The 24603-nt window shown below is 41.0% G+C and overlaps 1 protein-coding gene across 11 annotated transcripts in view; it reads left to right on the top strand.

Moving 5' to 3' along the window:
• Nucleotides 1-24603, top strand: part of FGGY (FGGY carbohydrate kinase domain containing) — a 282932-nt gene that overhangs the window by 241633 nt on the left and 16696 nt on the right. For 10 of the 11 annotated variants that reach the window (XM_042030819.1, XM_042030821.1, XM_042030827.1 and 7 more), the window contains 5 exons: nucleotides 1127-1188; nucleotides 6309-6456; nucleotides 7787-7861; nucleotides 11005-11125; nucleotides 13761-13855. In XM_042030819.1, the coding sequence (XP_041886753.1) occupies nucleotides 1127-1188; nucleotides 6309-6456; nucleotides 7787-7861; nucleotides 11005-11125; nucleotides 13761-13855 (501 nt within the window). Of the gene's footprint in view, nucleotides 1-1126; nucleotides 1189-6308; nucleotides 6457-7786; nucleotides 7862-11004; nucleotides 11126-13760; nucleotides 13856-24603 lie in introns of those variants that run through there. The other variant, XM_042030825.1, reaches the window with a different exon arrangement.

Raw genomic sequence — 24603 nt, forward strand, 5'->3', positions numbered from 1 at the left:
CTGTGAAATAAAAAATAGCAGAAAAGGGTTTCTAGATGCATCCCTCATGTGGCCATGGCTTGAATTAAGGGCATTTAAATATCAAACTTCATAACTCCTGTAAAAGTTTTGTGTAACAGTGTTTTCATAGCACACACCAATATGTAATACTCATTTACAGATTTAATTCTGAATTTAGGAGCTGCCCTTGTGTTCTGAAGAGATGATGCAGGATTGCAGAGTTCAGGCCTGAGCTGTGTTTCTGGTGCATTCTGGTTTGAACTCTCTCTTTGATGCCAGTCTCAGGAAGAACAGACATGTATTATTTTCTTTGCTATGTTCCCGTGTGTGTATTTTTCATTATATGGTTCAGGACTATGGTTCGTGCTGTTAAAGATTAAATACTAATGTGATTTGCTGCCAATAAGTATTGCCAAATACACTCAGTGCTCTTGAGTAGCTCTAGTTTTGCCTCCTTAGCTTTTACTGTCATCTCTGATGGGATATTACCAAGAGGCCACAAAACCTGCTGAATTATTGTCTTAAAAGCCCATATTATTCTATCTGATACTTTGTTTTGTGAGTAATGGTAACCACTCTGGAGTGGAAGGACAAGCTGATTTATAAATTCAGTATAAGGCAGAGCTTATATTGATCTTCTTTTATAGCAGTAATTGCTTCTCAGAGTATACATTTTGTTTCCTGCAATGAATGTATGAAGCATCTATCAGGATGACAACACACCTCGTGTTTTATCATAACAGTGTGATAGAGAAAGATGTAGGGGTTTGGGCCAAGAAGATGCTTCTGGTAGAATTCCAATGAGGATATCTATGCAGAATTGGAGAGACAAGAGGACAGGAAAAAAGTCATCCTTTCACCTTGCTCTCCTGACTGAGGAGCTGCATGCTTAGATTTTGGCCTGGGTTTGGTGCAAAGTTGGTTGTTTTTCTTAGTGTTTATATGCCAAATCCTGAATGTCAGTGGGAGTTTTGCCATTGGCTTCTCTAGGTCTAGGATTTAACACTTCATGAGTAATTTAGAAGCTCTTTTGTCTCTTTTAGAGCTATGATACTGCCTTTCCCTTTTCCAGGACTGAATTTTTAAGATGTTATCATCCCCAAAATGTTGCTTTTCTCTTTTTCAGATCGATCATGTGGTGCAAGGCCATGTCGCCTTTCCAGAATTAGAGGCAAAAGCTGCAGCCAGGTCACTGTTTTATTCCTTTATCACATCCCTGCCTTACAAACTGATGCACACTGTATTCCCAGTAGTGTCCTCATTCTGAATCAGGGGAATTAACAGTCTGGTAGTGGGCTGGAAGTATTTATGAAGACTTTCCAGGTGATTGCTCAAAAAGAAAAGGTTTAAACTCCCCTCAGATACCTTTGGCATATCTAAGTAATGATATTAACTTTTTGCTTTTCAGCTTTTCTATCCAGGCCAGGGTATTTCTTGATTCCATAGCACCAGCCCTGTTCAGCAGATCTCCATGCCTTGGGCTAATAATGTGTCTTAATTTGTAGGTGGAACAATTAAGGTCTAAGGAGGAGATATGGCTTAATTAGGAATATATTACTCAGTATTTTTGAAACAGTCATCTAAAGGAAGGTGTAGCCACTGTATGAGAAACTCCTGCATGGCAGCACAAATAGAACAGAGAAACCCAGGATGGATTTTCAGACAAAACGTAAAATGGAGGGGTGACTTGGAGGTAACTCCAGGATTCCTTGAACCAGAGGCTGTGTGTGATGTGGAATTTGAGCTTGTTCTGCTTTAGAAGTGGATGAAGACAGTTCAGACACTTCTGTCAGGCCTGGACTTTCTCAAGCTTTTTTGGCTTGGATTCATGCTAAGATGGTTCACATCACTCCCAGAGAGGTCTCAGCTGAACAGCTGGGCACGTTGGATGAAAATGTGATTCTCTTTTAATGTCTTTTTCCTCCTTAGATTAAAGAAAAAAACCAGCAAACTTGGCATTTTCCCTTCAGTTTCTCCCTCTGGTCTGAGAGGCAGGGTCAGTCGTGATAGATGGATTAAGCACGTGTAGTTACAGAGTTAGTTTCAGTCCTCTCCGGGGAGATAAAGCCCTACCTGGTTTCTCTGGATGACCCTTCCTTGCCTTGCAGGGCCCACTGCCTTACTTGTTTGTTAAGAACTTGACCAGGATTCCCAGAAATGTATTGGACTTCATTCAATATGAAACAGATTCATGCTTCCTAGAATTCTCTTTGTTGTTCTCTGCAAAAGGAAATCAGGAAATAAATGCATCTGTGTATGTTTGGAATAAAGATTGAACTGGGTCCTTTTCAAAATTCTGGCTTTCAGGCCATTTTTCCAGTGCCCCTATTTGAAGCACAAACATAAGACAAACAGTTTAGTCTGTAATGCCAGGATAAACCATTTTTTTTTGTGCTGGACAAATGCCTATTGAGTAGCCTACTTGTGTCTTTTGGGTCTGATGCTGAGCTGACTGACCACAGCTAATGCCACAGTGCAAAAACTGAGACTGTGATGTGAACAGGACACTAAACACAGAATATTGGGAGTAGAACTCCATATTATCCAAGGGTATGGTGTCATAACTTTGGATTTGAGTCTCCTGCAGTTAGTAAAATGGAGAATAGCACTGGTAGTAAGAGTTGTAATGTTTTATAAAAAGAGTGGTAATATTTTATGAAGTTAATTTGCTCAATGGTATTTTTGTAATGCTTTCCAGATAACACTTTCCTAATGAAGCATTGGTATAGCTATAAATTTACTAAACAGTATTAATTCTCTCATCCTCTTTCTCCCCGTCCTTCTCAAATATTTGTTAAATTTGAAGAATTTAATTTGAACAAACAAAAATCAAGAACTTTGAAATTTGAACTTATTTTTCCTCCTTATTTTTTCCTATTTTTACATGGTTCACAAACTTCAGCCTCATCAGAGGTGCAAGTAGTAGCTGCTGTTGGTCCAAACTCTGGATAATGTTTTACTTACATTAAGTCATATAATTAATACACAGAATCCCAGACCGGTTTGGGTTGGAAGGGACCTGAGAGCCCATCCAGTCCCACCCCCTGCCATGGGCAGGGACACCTTCCACTCTTCCAGGTTGCTCCAACCTGGCTTTGGACACTTCCAGGGATGGGGCAGCCACAGCTTCTCTGGACAACCTGTTCCAGGGCCTCCCCACCCTCACAGGGAGGAATTACTTCCCAATATCCCATCTAGCCCTGCCCTCTGGCAGTTTGAAGCCATTCCCTATGTCTCCAGGCCCTTGTAATTGTCTCCATCTTTCTTGTAGGTTCCCTTCAAACATGGTATCTTGTTTTGGAGGGCTATTGGTGATGATAAATTATTTCACTGGAATTCTCAGCAGAATAGTTCAGAGAATTTGGTTTATTATTCTCTGTGTGGGTGTAGGAATTTGAATCCTGTTCAGCCATTGCAAATGAGAGTTCCATACTTTGGTGTGCAGTTCCATGCTGCCTTTGCTTCCCATGCTGGGTGCAGTGCAGTGAAGAGTTAAGCACATGCATGTGTAGCTCATTAAAAAAAGAACATCAGAGGTCACAAATCCGTGCCTCTTGCTTGCTGCTGCCTATCAACTCCTTCTGCTTCCCCAAACCTGTCCTCCCTTTCTGCTGATGCTGCTAAGAAGCAGGTTTGGAGCTGCAGTCCCTGCTGAGCAGCTGATCTCAGGAGGTTCCCTGTGCAAACTCCCCTTTGCCCACACCAGAGCAGATTTCCAGCTGTGTTTAGCACCGGTGCAGAGATTTGTGGTGACTTGTAAGGGCGTGAGAGGCTCAGACAACCAGCTCTGACCACTGCTGCTGAAGGCCAGGCTTGTGCAACCCTCCCAGTCCTATTCCTGGGTTCTTTTTTCACCCTTCTTTTACTGGAACTGGAGAGGGTTGGATTACAGGAGGATTTTCTGGACAATTTAAATTTAGCATTTGGTCAATCTGGTGGGCAAAATCGGTGAGCACCAAAACTTAGGGTTTTTCAGGCAATTCAGTGAGTAGCAGAAATTGCTGTGATGTATCACTTTTGCTCTTCATCCTACACCTTGTGTACATCTGACATTTAGTCATCACTGCTCTGTTAAATTCTGTACAGGTAGATTAGAGTAGGAAATTTTTAAAAATTAAAGAATATGATAATTTTTGCTTTTAAGTTTAAATAATTCTGTTTTCTAGAGTGACCATTTCTAATCTCTGGAGAAGAAAAGTGCCTAACTGACAGCAAAGTTTCTATGTCCTTTGGCACTTGGTGAAGTGATGTTTCAGGGCAGAATTCCCTTTCCTATAGATGTCAATGTCATTTTCCCATCTAAAGAAGATCTCCTGAAAAGAAAGCATTGAAGTTAACACACACGGGATCTATCAGCAATTCTGGGATCTTTCTAGCAGAACATAATAATCATATTTGGCAGTTTTCTGTAACTCTAGATGGTTTAGAACCTTTTTTTTCAATTTAGAAATCCGGAATTTTTAGATTTTTTTTCCCTGAAAGATACCTGATGGCATCTTCCATGATTCCTGAACAGATTAAATACCAACCTCTGGTTGCTTTCTGAAGTCGTGTCCCAGGTATGAACATAACTCTGAGCAGACTTGCATTGATTTCTTATTCTCTGCTTTCAGCACAGTTCCTTTTTCATGGCAGCAGCTCCTGCTCAGCTCTGCAGGTCAGAGGCAGCTGCCACTGATACCTTCTCATAGAACTGAAGAGAAAAAGCTCCAGGAGCTGGTGGTGTTATACTGTGTTAAACACAAACGTGGTAAACCAGGAACTGGAAAGTGTTTGAAGGATTTTGCTGGTCACTCAGTCCAAATGTAGTGCCTTGAACCTTTATCTATATTTAGGAAAAAAAAGGTGAAAAGGTGTGGAAAAAAGTGTAATTCCAAGGTTATGTGGATTTTAAGCCTCCTTTTGTTCAGTGCTTGTGTTCTGACAGAGCTGCACAAATGGCTAATCCTTGTGAGAGCTATCAACCAGGATAGAGATGAGAAAGAAGCTGGGATGTCTGGTGGGTCTGTGGTTGAGTGAAGCTTTCCTTTTTTATCCTTCCCAACAGTCAAGCCATGCCTGAGACTGGAATTAAAATGACTTTATCCTTAGCATGTACTGCTTGTAGTAGAGTCTTTAGGGACGGAGAAAACAGGGCCACTTTTACAACAACGGGAAAAAAGTGATGGTGACCTCCAAATTATCATAATTCAGGTCCAGGAAGACACATAAAGTACATTTTAAAGGACGTGAATAAGGATGTAAATTAGTTATTTTAATGTCTTCCAAGTGTACTTCATTTTGAATGATACCCTCTGATAGTGTACACATGGTAAGGTATAATTGAAAAAACATGCAGCTGAATGGTTGAATGCAAAGTATAAATATACAGCTGCTAGTGGGTCAGAAGTCAAACTAGTAAAGCATATGCCAAATTCCCTTAGGGATCTCATTAGTGCATGATTGAATATACATGTAGAGGCTAAATGAATATCACTGTTTGGGTCTGCAGTGGATGAGACAATGACTAATCAATTGTAATTAGGGTTAGATGCTATTATTGACCCACATGTCTAGAATTAAATGCCCCACTTGGAGATTTCCAAGGAGTTGGAAAATATATATGGGTTTGTTTGTGATAGGATGAGAGTTTGAAAAAAAATATTCAGAGTGTAATTGCAACATTTTTAAAATGGAATGTCACTAGAGTCATTGCAAGCCAAGGCACTGAAGAATTCACCATTAGTCCTAAGTCCAGGAAAAAAGTCTGTTGGATATTGTGGAGTTGGGTGTAGCATCTGAACTTAGATACAGTCATATTTAGGCCCATGTTGAGCTCCTCCCTAAAATAGCAGCCACTCACTTTCTCTCCTCCACCCTTAGTGCTGCATTTTAATCATAACACACATTGAAATAATTATGGCTTAAAAAAGGAAAGCTGTACATCCAGCACTATTGATTAATCAGAGAAATTTTTAAACATTTGCACAGGAATTTGGTTTTCATTTCTGTCTGGAATCCTCCTACTCCTCCCTCTCAGCTGTGGGAGAGGAGCAGCAGCAGCCCCCAAATCTCAAACAGCTCTGGGGACCCTTAGGAGTCAGTGGACAAACTCAAGGTCACATTATCTCCCCTCATCCCGGGAAATTCAGGAATTCTGATGGCCTGTTGAGCACACGTGCACAGAGACATCCCTGCAGTGCCATGGCCTTGGCAGGCAGTGGGATTTTGCTGTGCTTTGATGGGGTTCCTGCATTTGATGGTAGTACAAATGTTTTATGTTTGATGAATAACCTCCCCCCTCTTTTCCCAACTTGTTTTTCTTGCAGTGCTCACAGTATATATACATACTTGAACAGTCACCTGGATCTGATTAAGAAATCTTTGCCTGTGGGTTTCCTCACTGTTGATTTACATGTTTGGCCAGATTTCCATGGTAACAGATCTCCCTTAACAGATCTGACACTAAAGGGCATGGTAAGAAACAGCCTGTCTTTGCAAAAAGGTCAATACAGGGTAAAAAAAAAAAAAAAAAGCAGTTTGGAAGGAGCTTTTCTTCAATTTTGAGCGTACTCCTCCTTAGCTATTTACACTATCCCAAAGGATTTGGGTTTCTTGCTGCATTGCTAATGTTTCAGTAGAAAACCAGAGATCATTGTACTTGAGCTATCACTACAGCCACATTAATTTTCTAAAAACATGAGGAATGCTGTGTGTGTCCCAGTACCTTTCCTAGGAATCACATTTCACAGCTCTTGCTGTTGTTATCTCACCTGTGTACCAAATTCTGCGTATTTGTTGCGATGAGTTTCAACACAAATTTGGGTAGACCTGTCTGGGAAAGGAATTAATTACTCTGATGATAGGTGGTTGGTTTAGACAGCTTTTCAGCCCGTGTTTCAGAGTTCGGGTGTTCCTCTTCATGGAATTTACAGTGGTAGATCAGCTCACTCACAAGCAAGGGCTGTGCAGAACTGTAACAGAAGGGTATCGTAAGGGTATAATTGGGTGATACCAAAATACCTGGTGATTAATGCAAAAATCTCCTTCAAAATGGCAAATTGTCCTTCAAGTGAGCCTCTCAAGCTACTCACCAGCACCAAAATCTGCTGTATTTAAGGCTGAGACAGGAAAGGCATAAGCACTGCAGCATGTTTTAAACCACAAATGAGGGAAACATAAAAAAAAAAGTACCTATATATTTTTAGATCCTAATAAAACCTCCATTATTTTATGAAAGAATTATATGCTGCAGCAGAATCAGAATTTCCTTGGTATGATGGCTGTATGCAAATACTGGTAATAGCAGCCCATTTTTTCTGTCACAATTATGTCTGCGTTCAGGTCTTGCCTGATATTAATCCAGAGTAACTACAGTGCAGTATTGATTTATGTCACAGCAAAGGAGGTTAAGATACAGTATTTAATTATTAATTGTGTTTCAGTGCTAGGGTGCTTGAGAGGGAGGGGGAGAAATGCTTTTAAAAAGTTATTTTTATGTAATAGCATCTTCATATTATTACATTAAATACATTCACGAGCAATATCTGAGTCATAACATAAAATTGTCAGAGTTAATCTATCTCTAATCCCATACAATATGCTGTTTGTTCTTTATTTCTTCACAAGGGGCAAGGATAATTTATGTGGTTCTTCCCCAGATCAGGAATAACATGTTTAACATAACATTATGTGTACAGCTCACAGGAGTAAGGCTTGGAGTTAGAACTTGTTACAACAAGAAGCCATAGAAAATAATGGAGTTTTACTTTGACTGGGTTTTTACATCTTTTTGATCTTTGCACAGGTTGTTGGACTAACACTGTCTCGGGGTCTGGATGAACTTGCCCTTATCTACTTGGCCACGATCCAAGCCATTGCTGTAAGACATTCTTAGTGCATAAAAGAAGAAATTAATTGTCTGGTGTTCTGTGGCAGACTGATCGTTCCCTTCTGCTAACCAGATTTCTAACAATACACGAGTTCACTTAATGGGCTTCTTAAAGGTGCAAGTTACTGTTTGCCCACATTGGTGACCACTCCCAACTGGTGGGTAATCAACAGACTGTGGGGAAGATGCTCCCCTAAAAAATCTTGTCCTTATGGCAATTCTGTAAGCAGAGCTTTTTGCCTCTGGTGCAGATGTGAGGGAGGAGGCTGACAGTACAAGGAGCAGTGTTAACATCCCAGCTGTCTAGAGAGAGGCTGAGAGAGGGGGAGAAACGCTTTGGCAGTTGTACAAAGGGTACCCTGCGCTGCCCTGAAAAGGCTCAGCTTCAGATTGTTCCCATATCCATGGATTTGCCCTGCCTGCCCAGTGGGTGAGGCAGAGCCCTGTGCCAGGCTGAGCAGGGGAGGGGCTGTGGTTCAGACCCACCAGGGCAGATCTTCCCCCTCGTGTCCCTGCCCCGAGGGAGCAGTCCCAGCCCGTGGCCCTGGTTGGACAAAAGCGGGCAGGGCAGGGAGGCTGGGAATGTCCCTCCCGTTTGCCAGCACGTGGAGATGGGGAATTTTGTCGGAATACCTTTCTTCCTGCCCCGGTTTTTTCTCGAACTCAGGATTTCCAGTTCTTGAGAAGTTTTGAGGTGAAACCCTGGCTCATAGGAGTGGTTTGGAAAGCCTGGCTCAGGGTGTTTCCAGTGGGACGTGCTGTTCCCAGCCCTCTCGTGACCAAAATCCACATCTCTTTAGCATCCTTTCTGCAAATTTTTTATTTTTATTTTTTTAAAAATTTGTTGAACTTGAGGTGTTTTTGCGAAACATGAACAGTCTGATGAATTGGGGAGTTTTCCTGACAAAACTCTGCTCAGCTGGAAAACTTCCAAACTCCTCTCCTGGTTAAACAACAACTTTTCTAGGCTGGGTCAGCCATCTGGGATGGAGAGGGTGGGCGGCTGCTGTAAATTTACTGGGAATTGTACATCTTATGTGTTAACCCTCCCTCTTCAGCAAATAATGAGAATTTAACCCCAGCCTGGGATTCATTGTTGTGAGTTTGGAGCCTTTTGCAGATGAATGTAGCTGGGTTATACCTGATGCTTCAGTATAATCCCACCATTGAAAGAAGAATGTGGAGGAGAGGTTAAACAATGCCAGGGACTGATCCTGCCCCTGAAAGGAACTTCCCAGTCTGGAACAGGTGCCCTGCGATTATCTCGTGCTAACGAAGTGGAAACCTTCTCTGCTGGAAATCCTGGGAAAGTCACCTATTATCTCATTATATGATACAGCTCCAACTTTATTGTAAAACACAAATACTGTCTTGAACAGTAAATTCAGCAGCTGCATATCTTTTGGAGAGCTGATTGGGCTGATTTGATGTAAAAAGGCCATATTGTAGTTTTCTTTTCACTGTAAATTAAGGGAAATTATTTTTTTCCCCAAAGCATTATTGAAACAGTAACTAAAAAGTAGACAGAGAACATTGGTTTTGACTAGATATATTTACTAATAGCTAATGGGATACCTAGGAAATTAAATTTTCACTCCCAATTTTAGCTTCACTTTTATTGAAGGAAACAGTTGTAGTAATCCTGTACCATTAGCTGTCTTCAATGGGTGCAAGATAAACTTTAAACCTATGTAAAAATCTTGTACAAAGTGTAAGCCTGCCCACAGAATGTTAATCTCTAGTTTTCTTTTCAGCAGGAGATGCTTTTTCCTTTTTATATAAAATTTGCATTTGAAGCCCCTCAATTTGCATTTTCTCCAATCCAGGATTAAATTAGTTCCCCCCCACCCACAGTGAAATAAGTCTGGCTTTAATTTAAATTGCTGTGTGAATACAATTTTCCAGGCAGGTAAACACAAAATAATTTTCACAGCATGTTCTTTCTCAGGGTCTTTGACGTGTGTATGTTGTGAGAGAAGTTGTTCATAAATTTGAATTTCAGAAGCAGTGAAAGAGAATCTCCCTTTAACTATTCACTGCAAAATGCAGTGCAACGGTTGGACGGATGAGAACATGATCAGAGATGTAATTGTGGCTGTCCAGCCTGTTCTGAGCAGACAGACTCCTTTTGGAGCACTTTATTTTTCCATAATGAAAATCGTGGCTGTGTGATTTGGAAATCAGCCCTCTGTGTCAATAGGGAAGCGATGGATTCAGTCAGCTGGGGCTGGGGCTGCTCAGGTTCCTCTGAACTGCTTGTCTAAAAATCAAAATACATTTGAAGGCATGTCCAGAATAGTGCTGGGCATTCACTGTGGATGTCTTCAGCCTGGTGGAATCGTGCAAGTTCATTTTTCAGTAGCTTTTATTTGAAGAGGGGTTTGTTGCAGCTGCAGCCCTCTTAATGAACTGGAGCATGGCCTAAAGAAAACTTAAATAACAGTTCATGAAAACTCTGACCTGATTGAGTTTTGTGGGGAATCTGCCTACAAAGAGTCAGCCTGGGCAACGTTTTGCCTTGAATTTGACATTTTGTCAAGTCTGAGCTTCAAACTTAACTTCCAAGGTATCATAAAGAGCTAGGAATTATTTTTGGTCAAACAGTTTTTCAAAGAAACAGAAAATATTCTTGCAAAAGGGAAATAGGGAGAAGGTTGACTTCAGTGAGGAGGGAAGCAAAGCAAATAAAAAGAGAAAAGATTTTTTTTTGGAAATGGCGAAGCATTTACTTCTGTCATTCTGATGTGAGTTTCTCAGAATGGAGACTGTAAACGAAAAGTTCAAAATATGCCTGCATTCAAGATATTTCAATTAACCCAGCCATGAAGTGGAACATTTTTTTTTGCATAGGGCAAAGGCCAAGAGAAATAGTTAAGCCAATACAAAATTATTCAGGTTTTCCTTTTTGCTGAGAAGACAGAAAACACAGTTTTTTATTTGCTGTTCTCTTTTTGTTCTGTTTTGCTATTTGGCTTCAGAACTGAAACCTCTTTACTGAGATGGATTTTCAGATGCTGTTGCACAAAGCAAAGAGAAGGTTTTGGTGGGGATGTCTTTGCCATGCAGGTGTAGTTCTGTTCCTGTGGCTGCTCTCCTGTGCTCATCTGGTTCTGTTTCTTCCCCTCTTTTTGAAGTTAGGAACAAGACATATTTTGGAGGCGATGCAGGCTGCAGGACATGACATCACCACGCTGTTCCTGTGTGGTGGGCTGAGCAAGAACCCTCTCTTTGTGCAGATGCACGCTGACATTACTGGTAAGCTTGGGGAAGTGCAGGGAAAGGGGGCTAAATACTTTTATTTTAAGTGTCTAAGTCCTTTGTCTTTGGAAGAATAAAGACTTCCTTTATATAGAGCTGTATTTTGCTGCATGGCAAAAAAAGTGTGCAATAAAATATTCTATTGGCTTCATCCTATTTGACTTGTGACACTTCCTGCTCCTGCTGGGCATTGTATCCATTCTATAGAACAATTCTTTCCTGAATTGCTTCCATGTCTGTGCCACTGATGTGGTTCAGGGGACGTCATCTGGATCCTTGCTCCTGCAAGGTGCTGCACTTGGTTTTGTACAGTTCCTGGTGGGTGGAAGGCCCTGGGTGTGTGTTGCACTACAAGAGGAGTTCTCAGGCCCCCATGGTATTTTTGGTCTCCCTTCAGCCTGTGTGTGTTGGACATCTCAGCACACCTGCAAGTCAGTTGAATATACTTTAAAGAATGTGGAAAAAACAACAAAATTTAGTGTAAAGGCCTTCAGAGAAGCATTGAATGATGTGTGTTTTGGGTGTATTTCAAATTAAGATCAGTTAAGCTGTCATGAATGAAGTTTAAGGCCTACGTTTGGGGTGTTAGGTCTGGAGATCTGACTTGCTCTGACATCAAACCACACTTTATAACCCTGATGCAGGAAGGAAAATGAAAATGTGCTTTATGTACTTATCTGAGAGGAAAACAGAGATGGACAAGCAAAAAGCAGAATGCCTGTTGACCTTAAAATTCACTAAATATATTGTAGTCGAAGTGATGCTTTGTGAAAAATGATGTTAAGTCCTGGCCTTTCCTTCAAGAACTCAAAATGTTTTAGGTGAATTTCAGCTACATGTAGAGTTGGGCTGCTGGGTTGTGATGTGTAGAAGAAAAGATCTGTGAAAAGGTATTCTGATTAAAATGTAATCACAAGTTCTTTGACTGTAACTAATGGCCAAGTATAATTCAGTACAAAAAGGCCTTTTTGCAGTCTGGAGTTCTCCCCCATTTGTAAAATCAGTGACTGACAAGGGATGTCAGAGTTCATCTGACTGAAATGCTCTTGGTTGTGTTGAACTCATTAGAGCCTATCAGATAAAATAACTAACATTCCAGGATCAATCCCCCATTCTTTCCTGAAAAGAAAAAAATCTGAATATATTATTGTTAGCTACAAATGCCCATGACTCAGCCATGCAGACATCCAATAGATAATTCCACAGGCCACTTAAAAAGTATCTTGATCTTTTTGTTTGCCTGGTAAGAATTCCGTATTCATTCTGACGATGCGGGAAACGGGCAGTAAATTTTAGAGCACACTGAAAATTGCTCACTGACGCCTGGCAAAGAGCCACGGAGCTTTGAGCTTGAGCTTTAGATTTGCTGTTCCAAGCTGACCCAAGTCCTGAGCTGTGCTTCAGCTGAACTGGAGGAATGCTCAGGTGACAGAGCAAACTTTGCATCATGTAACTGGATGCCTGGTGTGAGGGGAATTGGCTTTGTGTCAGTAATTACTTTTTATATTAACAATTGCATTTCTCATTTTGCAAAGTGTGCATTTGCCTTTTTCCTCTATAGGAGTTGTTTGTGGCTCACTTTAGGTCTTCACCCAAATTTCAGCTCCTTCTAATCTTACAGCTGGCTCTCAGGAGCAGCATTTTTTGGGGCATAATATCCTGGAGACTGTTCTGAGCAGGGAATGTGTGCTCCCACCCCTGTGTTTGCATCATCGTTCACTGAATGACATTATCTCAGTGCTGGAAATGGAGACACATGCCAAATACTGCAGGAATATTTAATTTTTCAGCTTAGTGAGGATAAGCATCTGAAGTGCAGCTAGAAAAGTATTTAGATTTATGCTGTTTGTTTAGATTTTTCAGGAGAATTAAGAAAGCAGGCTGATTTTTATTAGTTTTTTTAGCCTTTTTCTGCCTTTCTTTACAGTTGTGAAACAGGTCTTAGAAAATTCTGCATAAACCAAGGGAAAGTATGTTCACTATAGTACCCATGGGTGATGAAATGCTAGTTTTTAATTCTACTTCAGAATATATATTGTTTGCTTGTTCTTCCAGTGTTTTAATTTGGTTTTTGAGTATCTTGCACAATTTGGAAGGCAAGATTTCTCTTATTATTTCATACATAGCTTGAGAAGGTTTGCTACTCATATTTTCATGTCTTCCAGCAAAACCAGACTGGCTTTGTTGGCTGTATGTTTAAAACCAAACACAAACAATCTTTTTTTGTTTGTTGCAAAAGAAATAAAAAGGAGACCGCCTTGTTTTCCCCTCCAGGTCAACTTTTAATAGGCACGTGGGTTTGGAGGGTGTGGGTAACAGGTTTATACCAAGCCCTTTGAGTGAGATAAAAAGCCAGTGTCAAAGATCTGGGGGGTTGGGGTTTTTTGTGTGCTTTATGTTCTGCATTAATATTTTGCTAAAATATTTTATTTAAATGCTGCATTTTTCTTGGAGCCTGGAACCACAGAGCAGAGAGATTTACATTAATCTACAGCAGGATGTAGCTCTGAATGGGGTTTTGAGGAATGGTTTTCAAGCCCTTTTTGATTCCTTTTTTGTTTGTCTTTTTTCGTTTTAATTATTTATGGAGCTGCTGTGTTCCCTAACAGAGGCCTGGCTCTTCCCTTTGCAGGCAAGCCTGTTGTGCTGTCCAAAGAAGTGGAGTCTGTTTTGGTGGGTGCTGCTATTCTTGGAGCTTGTGCTTCTGGGGATTTTGCATCTATCCAGGTATGCAGTACCTGATTTTATGTCATTTTTTGTTCAGTTTTAATGTGTTTTACACCTTGACTTTTGGCACCACGCAGAGACCTTAATCCAAGTGGAAAAGTTTGTCCCTTCTGCAGAGCCAGACAAGAGCCAGCATTGCTTTCTCTCCACCCTCTGTGTAACTCCAGATGTTACTTAGATGCACTGAGGATTAATTTGTCTTTGGACTATGGGGACATGTGTAGAAGCTGCTGTGTATGAAGTTAGCCCATGTAATTTTACAGGCAGAACAGGGAATTTGGCAAGGCTCTGATCCGGCACGAGGGTCACACTTTCATCTCAGTTACATTTGTCCTACTTTCCTTCCTTCGTATTGAGGAATGTTAAACATAAGAAGCACCATAGCATTATTTATGCAGAAAAAAATAACACATCTTAGCTCTTGTCTTGCCTCCAGTGAATGTAGAGTTAATAATGAGGATGGAATTTCATGTTCATTCATGTTATTTCAGTCCATTAACAGCTGCAAAAGTAGCAGTGAGGCTTTTCTTTTCAGTGGATCAGTCAAAGCATGACTTAGCTGCATTTATACAAACAACAGTGGCATCAGAAACCCAAAGAAGGGTCTGATTGTCCCAAATCATGCCTGTTTTCCCACCTGGCAATCCCATAAGCCATGTCCTCTCCTCATGCTGCACAAGGACACTGAAGAGCACAATGCAGTTGGACAGAATGATTTATCAGGATGGTCCCTAATACATTTGTTGCATTTTTCTTTATAACATCGAGCACAGATTTTTGTCGATGAATTTTTGCACAAAAGCTGATCTGGAGATACTTTGTGAATAGGGAGGTCAGCTCCCTGACCTGATTAAATTGGTGCAGTTCCACTGGAATCAATAAACAGCTCAACATAAGCCGAGGAGCTGGGCTGTGCTTGGCTCTTCTCCAAATGGGAATATTCTACAGTGCTATGTAGGTTAGCAGGAAGAGCAGTTTCCTTTCATAAGAATGTTTCCATTAAAATGAATCCCATTGCAGCAAATACAGAGTGCAACATGTATGTCTGTGTGCAGTAGTTCCAGTGCTTGTAAGGAGACCTTGCTCTGATAAGTGGAATTTCAGTAGCAGCTTTCGGTGACAGGACTTCATATTTAATTCTTACTCTTCTGTTAGTCTTCTGCCTTCAAACACATTTTTCATTCCAAGTCTAGGATGTTTTCCACTGCTGTACAGTAACTGAAGGTCTCAAAACTGATTTTATTAAGTCTGTTTTTGTCAACATTAGAAAAAGCTAATGCTGTGAAGTTTTCTGTGTTGCATTTTATTCAATTTTTGTGTATTCACTTGCCTTTAGTTTTTAACCCTGCCCTTTTATATAAAAATATTTCATAAGAATATCCAGTAATTTCAGAACAGATATGAATATTTTAAAAATAATTTAGCTACTTGGGATCACAAAGGAGAGACTGAATACATTTATTTTAGGGACAGGGAAGTGTAAATGTGTATCTACCATTGCAGTTCAATAACCTCCCTGACATTTATTTTTGTAGCACATCTTCCAAAACAACCCTTTCTTAGAGGTGCTGCTGCAAACATTCAGCATCTTTGTAGACTTTGCAAATACAGGTTATTACCTCTCCTCTAATAGATGGTTTGTGCTTAATTGCAGTGCTTTCCAAAGCTCTTTGTTTGCTCAGTGTAATAGTAAAGGAGAAAACTGTGGGTTTTTTACAACCTCTCTCCTTATGTCTATGGGTTTTTGAGGGGGATTTTTTACTGTATTTTTCCCAGTCGCTGGTCACATTTCTCAGAACAATTTTTGGGCATTTCCACTCAGTGTCAGAATCAGAATGTTTAAAAGCTCCCTGGTTTTTATGGGTTGGCTGTTCTCCACTTTCTAAAACTCAAGCAGTTTTAGGACAGCTTGGAAGCAGCACCCAAATCTGGATCCTTCAAAATCACTTTTGCTAATCTTAGTCCAGCTTTACCATGCTCTGCTGACAGGAGCATTGGCTGCTGCCAGACAGTGAAACCCACCAGGGATGCTGAATCTGAGGGAATGTGCATCCTGTAGGGATTTGGGGCATGGGGCAGCCAGGTCAGAGCAGCTGCCTCACTCAGAATCTGGACACAAAGGCAAGATCCTCAAACTCTACCAGGACATCCTGTTCAGCAGAGGAAAGACAAGATGGGTCATCTAGGGAAGAGCCAACTCTATGGTAACCTTATGGAGTAATCAGAGTTAGGCTTTATTTAACTTAACAGGTAAGAAATGCCTTGGAACTGGGGGGTATTTCCTGGGGTAGGGCTGTGGCTGTGGTGTTTGCTGTACTCTCATCCTCCTGCACAGTCCTGGTGCTTAGTCCTGTGGTGTCCCATCCTTGGGGCTTGCAGATGGGGAAGCACCTGCTTCAGAGGATGGTTTTTCCAAGGACAGGCAGTCACTCACCACACATGGCTGGTGATGCTTCCCGCCAGAAGCACACATGGGACAGCAGGAGCCTCACCCTGACCTGTCTTGGGCAGTGGGTCATAGTGGCTGGAACACTAAAGAGCTTGTCCTTTATCCTCTCAAGTTTATTCTCAAAGAAACAAGCAGCAACATGCCTCCTGTCTCTTCTCCCTTCCCATACTACAGCTCTTTGAACAATTCAGCATTTTGTTCTAATCCTCAACTTTCACGTATTTTTCTTCATATTTCAAGTGATTGGTGCAAATTTTTCCATGCTTTCTGCTGAATACATCTGTATTAGCACCAAAATTCTCAGTGTGCTGAGCCTTTATGGAGAAGCCTTGGTAATGAAGGTTAGCACAAAAGCTGTGACCAGACAGGTTAATTTGCAAGCTCCTAGTCTGGATTGAGAAGTTCAAGCCCCTTGAAGCTGCAATTTCATCTTTAGGTAATTCTATCAAGGGAAGATTTATAACCTCCATCTCTCAGGCATGGTCACCATATGTTGTTGCTTCAAAGAATGTTGACTTCCCTATTTTCCTCTTCATTTACTCTCCCTGCATTTTTCTCCGCTGTGGTAAAACAATTGGTCTATCCAAAAAGAAAAAAAAACATTCAGTGTGGTGAGTTCTTCCCCATTTCATCTCTTGGTTATTTAGTCTCTAGAAACTCCAGAAAGGGGAGAAAATCCTCTGAATTCCTTCTTGGTTTATCTTTTAATTTGCCCCTACAAGTGCTGCACACTTTTTCTCTGAGTAGTTTTGTGGGAGCTCTAACACAGCCTGGCTGGGCCCCAGCAGACAGTGCTGTGGAAAACAGTGTGGCATAAAGATTTTTGAAATATAGACTGTATTTTTGGGGGTTGGATTTTTGAAATACGTGCTGCATTGAATGAAATTACCTTAACATTGCTAGCTTAGATGGGTCCATTTATTGGTTCTAGCCATTCCTTTCATGCTGAGCAGCAGGATCCTGCTTTTCTATGGGATTGTTTCTATAGTAAAATTATAGTTTCCGGTTTAGCCAGCCAGCAATTCCTTCTCAGTAAAAATGTTCAATAAATACATGTCAAAGTTTCCAGTATATCCTCGTTACTCTGCCCCACTCGTACGTAATTGAAAATGGGAAGAAGGTGCTGTTTGATTTGGCAGTCATCCAGCTAATTTTTTTTGTTGGATAGCCCACTCTTCGGGACAAAGCTGTACACCAGGGAACAGGATTATTGCCTTATAAAACCCTGCAGCCCACTGACTATTCCTTAATTGCATATTAAAGCAATTAATAAAATTACCTGTATGGAACCAGATTACCAGATTTATTTTGGATATTCTGCATTCATGTGGGACATTCTTACTTGCCAGCAAGGGAGAGAAGAAACTCTGATTTTCTGCAATGCATTTTGTTGGTCACTCTGTAACCAGCTTTCTATGAACATTTTTGCTGTGAAACACTGAGGTAGAATTTAGAATCTACATGACTACAAGATTTTTCAGGTATCAAATTGACTTTTAAGGGAGGTTTATTCTTTCCTTTGTTGGTGTTGGTTGTTATGCAAGTTGTTGGTATATCCTGCAAAAAGATAGGGAAAAGCTTTTTCATTGTTTCTTTGTTTCTGCAAAAGAGGTGTGTAAAATGAGCTGGATTCTATAGGAAGAGGTGTTAGGTAATTATTTCATGTGGATTAGCTGGATTCTTTAGCAGCAGTAGCAGTTGAGCAGGCGAAGGACTCCTGGGTCCAGTCTGCACCCCTGGAAGCAGCCCCAGGAGCCGTGAGGATCGTGGTCCCCTGGCTCGGAGTCTGTGGACTGTATTGCAGGTGGGAGTTGAAGTTAAGGTGGTGCAGGGAAATAATTCACTCACAACTCTGTACTAAAGGAGCCTGGAGGAGTTTTGTTTGTGCACTGCTGGGTTTTGCTTCATTTAACAGATATCTTCTTTCAGTTGTCTCAGGATGATGTTGGGTGGTAGAGCACAGAGGGAAAAATCAAATAACAAACCCCACAGATAGCACAAGTTTTCTGAAGATCAGCCAGGAAGAACATATGATACATGGTGTGTTTGCCTTGTAACAATTAAAGTGTTACAGACAGTTGTGAATGTAAAGAAGTTCCTGAGTACAATTAGTCCACAACCTTGGTAATGGACCAACTGGCAATGGGGAAGAGACAGCATTTCATAAGAACACCCATAAATAGTACTGGGACATATTCAACTTTTGTGCTGACAGAACTGAAGGGGGTTAGGCCATTTCCATTTCTGGATCAGGCCATTTCTGGTGTAATTTTGTTCCACTTCAGTGGACGCACTGCAGTTGATGATCTGATCCTCTATTCCTCTTCCAAAGCATTACCTGTCAGGCCATGGATTGAAATTCATACAAGCGTCTCGTGATTTCCATATTTTCAAAGGCAAGGACCGAGTGGAAGATCAGGGAAGGGATAAGTTTTTCCTTAGAAATGGTAATAACTTGGGAAATCAAAAGAGGAAATAAAATGACTTCTCCCTGTTGGGTTCGGGAATGTTGCCTTCCCTCATCTCATTAAAAATTTAAAGCACTCTTGTTTTTGAGCAGGGTGAATTAGTAATTAAGTGCTATAATCAACTTGTGTAAACATAATATTGAAGGAGAACAGCAAATTAATCATTTTGTTGGCTTGCCTTACCTAATTAATGCACCTTTTAGCAAAGGCCTTTCTGCCATTTCGGTTTTTTTATCCCGTTCCCTTAATCAGAGGATTTTGGAAAGGCAGAGGAAGGAGATGGTTTTTCTGAGGCACCATGATGTACACAAGGAGTGTGTTAAGGTGCTGTGACCTTGCCTTCCTTTCCTTCAAGAGCTCCAAATCTGGGCATGTAGAGTTTGAGCCCAAGGTTTAGTGGAGACCATCCTCGAGCAAAAAATAAAAAGCTTTTGCTTTCCGGGGTAGGCGTTGGCTGGTGTGGCCTCTTCTTCTAAGTGACTTTGAGAACCAAACTTTGTCATGTAAGATGCTCAATGGCTGTGGAGAATATTTACATCTAACCAGGCCTGGCTCAGGGCAGTGACTTGGCAGTAGAACTGAATCCCTTTACCTCTTTCCTTGGTGTTTTGACACTGAAATATGGCTTTCCCTAGCTGAGAGTGGTTTTTTTTCCTTGTGTAATAAAGTTAGATTCAATATGGCATGCATGAAACCACCGAGATACTGGCAATGCCTCTGGCTTTTGTATAGAGTCAGCTGCCTCCTTACCAGAAATCTTGAGAGAAATATAGATGAGAGAGAGAGAAATGAAAAGGCAGTGATTTGATGGCCACTGTCCAGTTCCTTGTGGCCTAGTGTTTATGGTACAAAGAGTGCCTTTTTAGTTAGCATATTTTGGCCTTACTGTCAGAAGTCTTTGCAGTGAGGGTAAAAAGCAGATGAATCACTACTACTCTTTTGCCCTAAGGATGATCCTTCTATATTAAAGCTGAGAAATAGAAATGTTGGTTTGTCTCTGCCAAGCACAGAATGAGCTTTCAATCAGTTTGAGAGTGTGACTTTTTTCACTTTCCAAACCACAATAATATATAGAAACCTTTCTACTTTCTTTCAGCTGACTCCAGTGGACAGCATTTCCATGTGGCTGGAGTTCCTCTCTTGCTGGGAGTTAAATCACACACACAAACACCACCCTGTAGAGATCACACAGCTGAGATGTGGCTGTAGCTGCTCACACGATGCTTTCACAAAAGTGCTTAGAAAAGTACCCTCTGCCTTGTTGCTGTTTACTGACATGTGATACTGGTTGACATCTGTTGCCCTTCTCATTTGAGGTCTGTTTGCTTTACTAACTTTAACATTTCCACATTGCTGTGCTGCTGAAGTGCAGATACACAAATCTCCTTCAGTCCCCAAGGTCCTTTTATGAGAAGCAGAGCTGCCATCATTTGATATCATCCTGCTGGCTGCCTTTTATACTGCAGTGGAGAGAAATAATTCTGTTGCTGTGAAATGTATTTGGGGGAGTGCAATGTCCAGTGCTATATGTTGTCATACATTTGATGTATTATCAGATCAGTACATGCTGTGCAGTAGTGTTTAGTTCATTGTCACAGCAGATGATTTGTGGATATTTGTTATATCACTTGAAATTATTACAGGTAAAAACTTGTCTAAGTGAATATTAAAGTTTGTCATAGCAGGTCATGTAGCTGCTGCAATGACAGATGATCTTAGTCCACAATCCTAATGCAGCATTCCCAGTCAATGTAAACCAGTGGTGCTCCAGGATTTCGGAGGAGTGACACCAGTTTACTCCAGTGCCCCAGTCCAGTCAAGCACTGGGGTGCATCACCTGACTTTCAAGTAGGCAAGAAGTTCAGCTGAAGACAAACTGGACTGCCCATGTGCTGAAGTACCCTACTGGACCAGAGCCCAAACAGGAATCTGACACAGTTCACTGGGAGATGACACATCTTGAGATGATAAAGGTGATTTGAGCAGATGGTTTGTGTTATTACCCCTTCAGGAACAAGCTGTGGATGCCACAGGTAATGGCATACAAAGGCTGTGTCTTTTGTTAAGTGCTGTCCTTTTTGTGGAAACTCAGCATGCTGCATTTGAAATGTCACGCAGTACACAAATGCTCAGATTTGGAATTTCTCAGTAACTGTTTAATGACAGGGAAAGGCAGCTGCAGTGAGTCCATGTGATATATCAGCTATAACAGAACTGCCCATTTACAGGAGCTGAGTGTTTGGCACAGCTCTTCTAACAACCTCAGCAGTCCAGTACTTAGGGATGTGGCCTTGTTATTGCTCTGAAAGCAGAAATGAGCATGAAATACCACACTAATGAAATAAAACATGGCCTTTCATTTGGGTTTTGGTGGAAGGATATGGGGCACTGTGTGTTGGGATATCAGTGTGACTGCCCTGTTTATTAATCCTGGCTGAGACTGGTGATAAAGATTTTATTACCTATTTTTCACATTTACAAGGATGGACTGAAAAGGTAATGAAGACCTCTTGGAGGGAAACATGACACAAGAAATCTATTTAATCTGTCTTTATGTTGAAAGTGTAGCTGGCTTTGCACAGTGGCACAGCTCCACTGACTTCTCCCAAGTTCTGAGTTTCACACCCTGAATTACTGTGTTAGAAACAACCACATGTATGTGAATATAACCTCCTCTGTCTGTAGGATTAACACTTACATTGTCATGTCTTTCATCTTTTTAGAAACTCACATCAGCTGATGCTGGCAAAGAATAAGATGTAGTGTTTTGTTAGTCTGCACAAGTTGAGACTCTTATTAAACCAGTGGTATTTTTCTCATCTGTCAGTAAGCCCTGGACCTGGCAAGCAGGAGAAAAAATGCTGCCTGGAATAGTTCAGCTTCTGCTGCTGCGTATTTTTGTAACAAACCATGAAATGACCACAGTGGAGTTTTTCTAAGGAGATGTACAATTAGTTGATTTTTTTTTTTCTTTTCAAGAAGAGTAAGATTAAGATCAGCTTGTAGAAGTTTAATAATATCACAACCTTACAGTTTTTCCAGCTTGCTGACCCTGTCTTTTCTTGAGGAAAACCATAAATATGAGGAAACCATAAATGTGTCTTTATAGTAGATAGATACTTTCTTAAAAGTGTACTCTGATCCTTCTCCTTTCTATTTTAAGGACCAATTTTACCCATGTGCTCAGACACACAGCTGAAGTCATTTGGACCTTGGACTCCCCTTCTGTCCAGGCCATTTAAGCAGGGAAAAGTGTGATAGCAATATTTTATAGGAAGGATGAGGACAAAGGAGGGTACCATGGATCTTTTGCAACTGTCAGTAGCCAAGAAGGTCCTTTTCAGAGTGTGTCTTGCTTAAATGATGTTTGGGATGTCAAACAAGTTAAAGTCTCTCTGCCCTCACCTCTTCAGTAGCTGAGGAGAAAAACCTTCAAGTTATGCACTGGAGAATTGGAAACTCAATCTGGCTACATTGTGAGATTAATTTTCCATCTGGGATTTGCACTCTTGCTATGTCAGCACAGGGATCAGGCTGTTCCGTGGCAAAGCATGAGCATGTGGAGTCACAGCACTGTCTGAAATGCTTGAATGTTTTTCACACTAAAGTTTTTGAAGGACATTATGATCACTTAGTTGTGGGATTTGGTGCAACTAGTTCAGACCACTAGGACATACTTTCGCTACCCTATATTTGAAAAAATTTTGTGTTTTACATATACTGTGTTATCCTTGATCCTAAAGATGTCTAGGGGGGTTTGTTTCTTAACATTTTCTCTCTCGGTATAGTTTAACAGGACTGTTTACTATCTCAGAGTGCCCAGTACATTTTATTGTGGTTAACAGTAAAGACATTTTTCTTTATTCCCTTTCATATAATCATGGATCTGAAATGGTGAAGGAGAGATCCCCTAACATTTATTAGACAGCAGCTGCTTTTTACACTTACTGTCTTTCCTCAGAATTGGAATCCTATTTTCATTCTCTTTTTTTTGTTCAATCATATGTTCTTATTTCCTTGGTTTCTTAGATACAGACATATAACAACTGTTCCCAACCCTTTCCTTCTTGTTTTGAAGCAACTTTTCACATGTCCTGTGCTTAAAATTTCTGAGGCACAGTTTGAAGTTGGGCAGTGAGATATAGAGAATCCATATGAAATTTCTTCATGGCTCTGTTTTGTTTTTATTGGGACAAGTGTCCACATAATGAGTAGCAAGACCATAATTGTCACTCTTGAGGGAAATAAAGGCAGAAAGCCTGACCACCAAGTGGGCATGGAAAAGCCTGACTTGCAGATTTTTGCACAAAGATATTCCTCCAGATGAGGCTTGAAAAACATTGGGAGAGCACAAACGGGGAGAACTGCTGTGTCCATCTCTTGCTGTGCCTTATAAGTGCACAGCAAAAGCAAGTGGGGTTGTTGTCTTAGGAATGATTTATGGGGCATGTAGTCAATGTGTAGCATTCCTGGGAGCTGCATTCCCCTGAGCATCACTGACCCTCAGTACAGAAATACCTCCTGACCCATGCAGGGCCTGTTTGTGTGAGCACCTGCTGTTTGCCACGCAGCTTCCAGAGAGTCCTTTGCCAGGTAGAGGTTTTAGTGTGGGTGTGGGAGCTCTGGGGAGAGCACATTTTTTGGGCAAGGAGCAGAGTAAAGTGATGTGGCAGTGGAGCCCTCTCTAATGAGGGATGTTTAGATCTAACCCTGTCACTTCTTTGGGAGATTGGGAAGCACAGGGACCCTCAAGGGAGAACACTCTGGAAAATAAACCAACTGTAATCAATATTTTTTCCTTTGAAGAGTGTCTGCATGAGAGGCATATATAGGAGTGCTGTACCATCATCCAGCCCACCCTCTCCTTCCCAAAACTCTGGGGTGGATGGTGATAACACATCACATGTGGAAGGTGCCTTCATTGCCCAGCCCTGTAGCACAAACACCTTGGATATATTCAGCAAAATACTGCTGAGTTTTGTAGCCTTTAGACTCCCTTTGCTTTCAAAATGTCTGGTAAGACTTGCTTTTTGCCTAATTTTCCCAGATTGGTGGCTTTCTCTATGTTGCTGTGAAATCACTCATTTCTGTTAACTTTAAGTTGTTTAGGTATTGAATGCTGTATCTTTAGACAAGACCGAGGGAAGCAGCTTGTGTGTCTTCCAGCAGATAAATGGGATGTGTGTTAGGCTCTAGGTTGGGACCTGGCACTTAGCTTAGGTGTGGGAGGTGAGTAATGGCCCTAAAGATGCTAAGCTGTGTGAAGCCCTTCTGATAAATGGGGCCTTTTTGTGATGAGCTCTCCTCACGTTCCTGGATTGGTTGGCATAAAAGCTTTGAACATACAAGCACATTACTCATTATTTACTGGTTGTGGTTGCAAGGTTGTTTAATTTTGCAATAGTCCCATCTAAGGGATGATTCTTGCATTGCATGAAAGGGAGACTAAGCAAGATTCACTTTTTTGTTTGCTTTGTGTAACTTTGCCCCGTAGATATTCAGCATGTTTGCCATAAGACACAAAATGTCAAACTTGTGGCTTTCTGGACATGGACACTCATCCCAGAGGAGAACCAGGCAGGGAAAGAGAATAAAGATAGGTGTGGCAGAGAATGGGGCTTTTCTCTTTCAGCACTAAATCCCCAATAGCCACCATCTCCCTCTCCCTGCTCCCACTCTGATGTTGTTTATTTTTTTCTCTTGTATTTTTGCCTGTCATTTGCGCTTCTCTTCTGTTCAGTAGTTTTCACTTTTTCTTTTTTCCCATTGTTGATCCCTCTTCTCTTCTCTTTTCTCTTTTCTCTTTTCTCTTTTCTCTTTTCTCTTTTCTC

The sequence above is a fragment of the Corvus kubaryi genome, unplaced genomic scaffold, assembly GCF_017639235.1.
Source record: "Corvus kubaryi isolate FWS band 111438036 unplaced genomic scaffold, C.kubaryi_AGA036_p1.0 37334, whole genome shotgun sequence".
NCBI classification, from domain to species: Eukaryota; Metazoa; Chordata; class Aves; order Passeriformes; family Corvidae; genus Corvus; species Corvus kubaryi.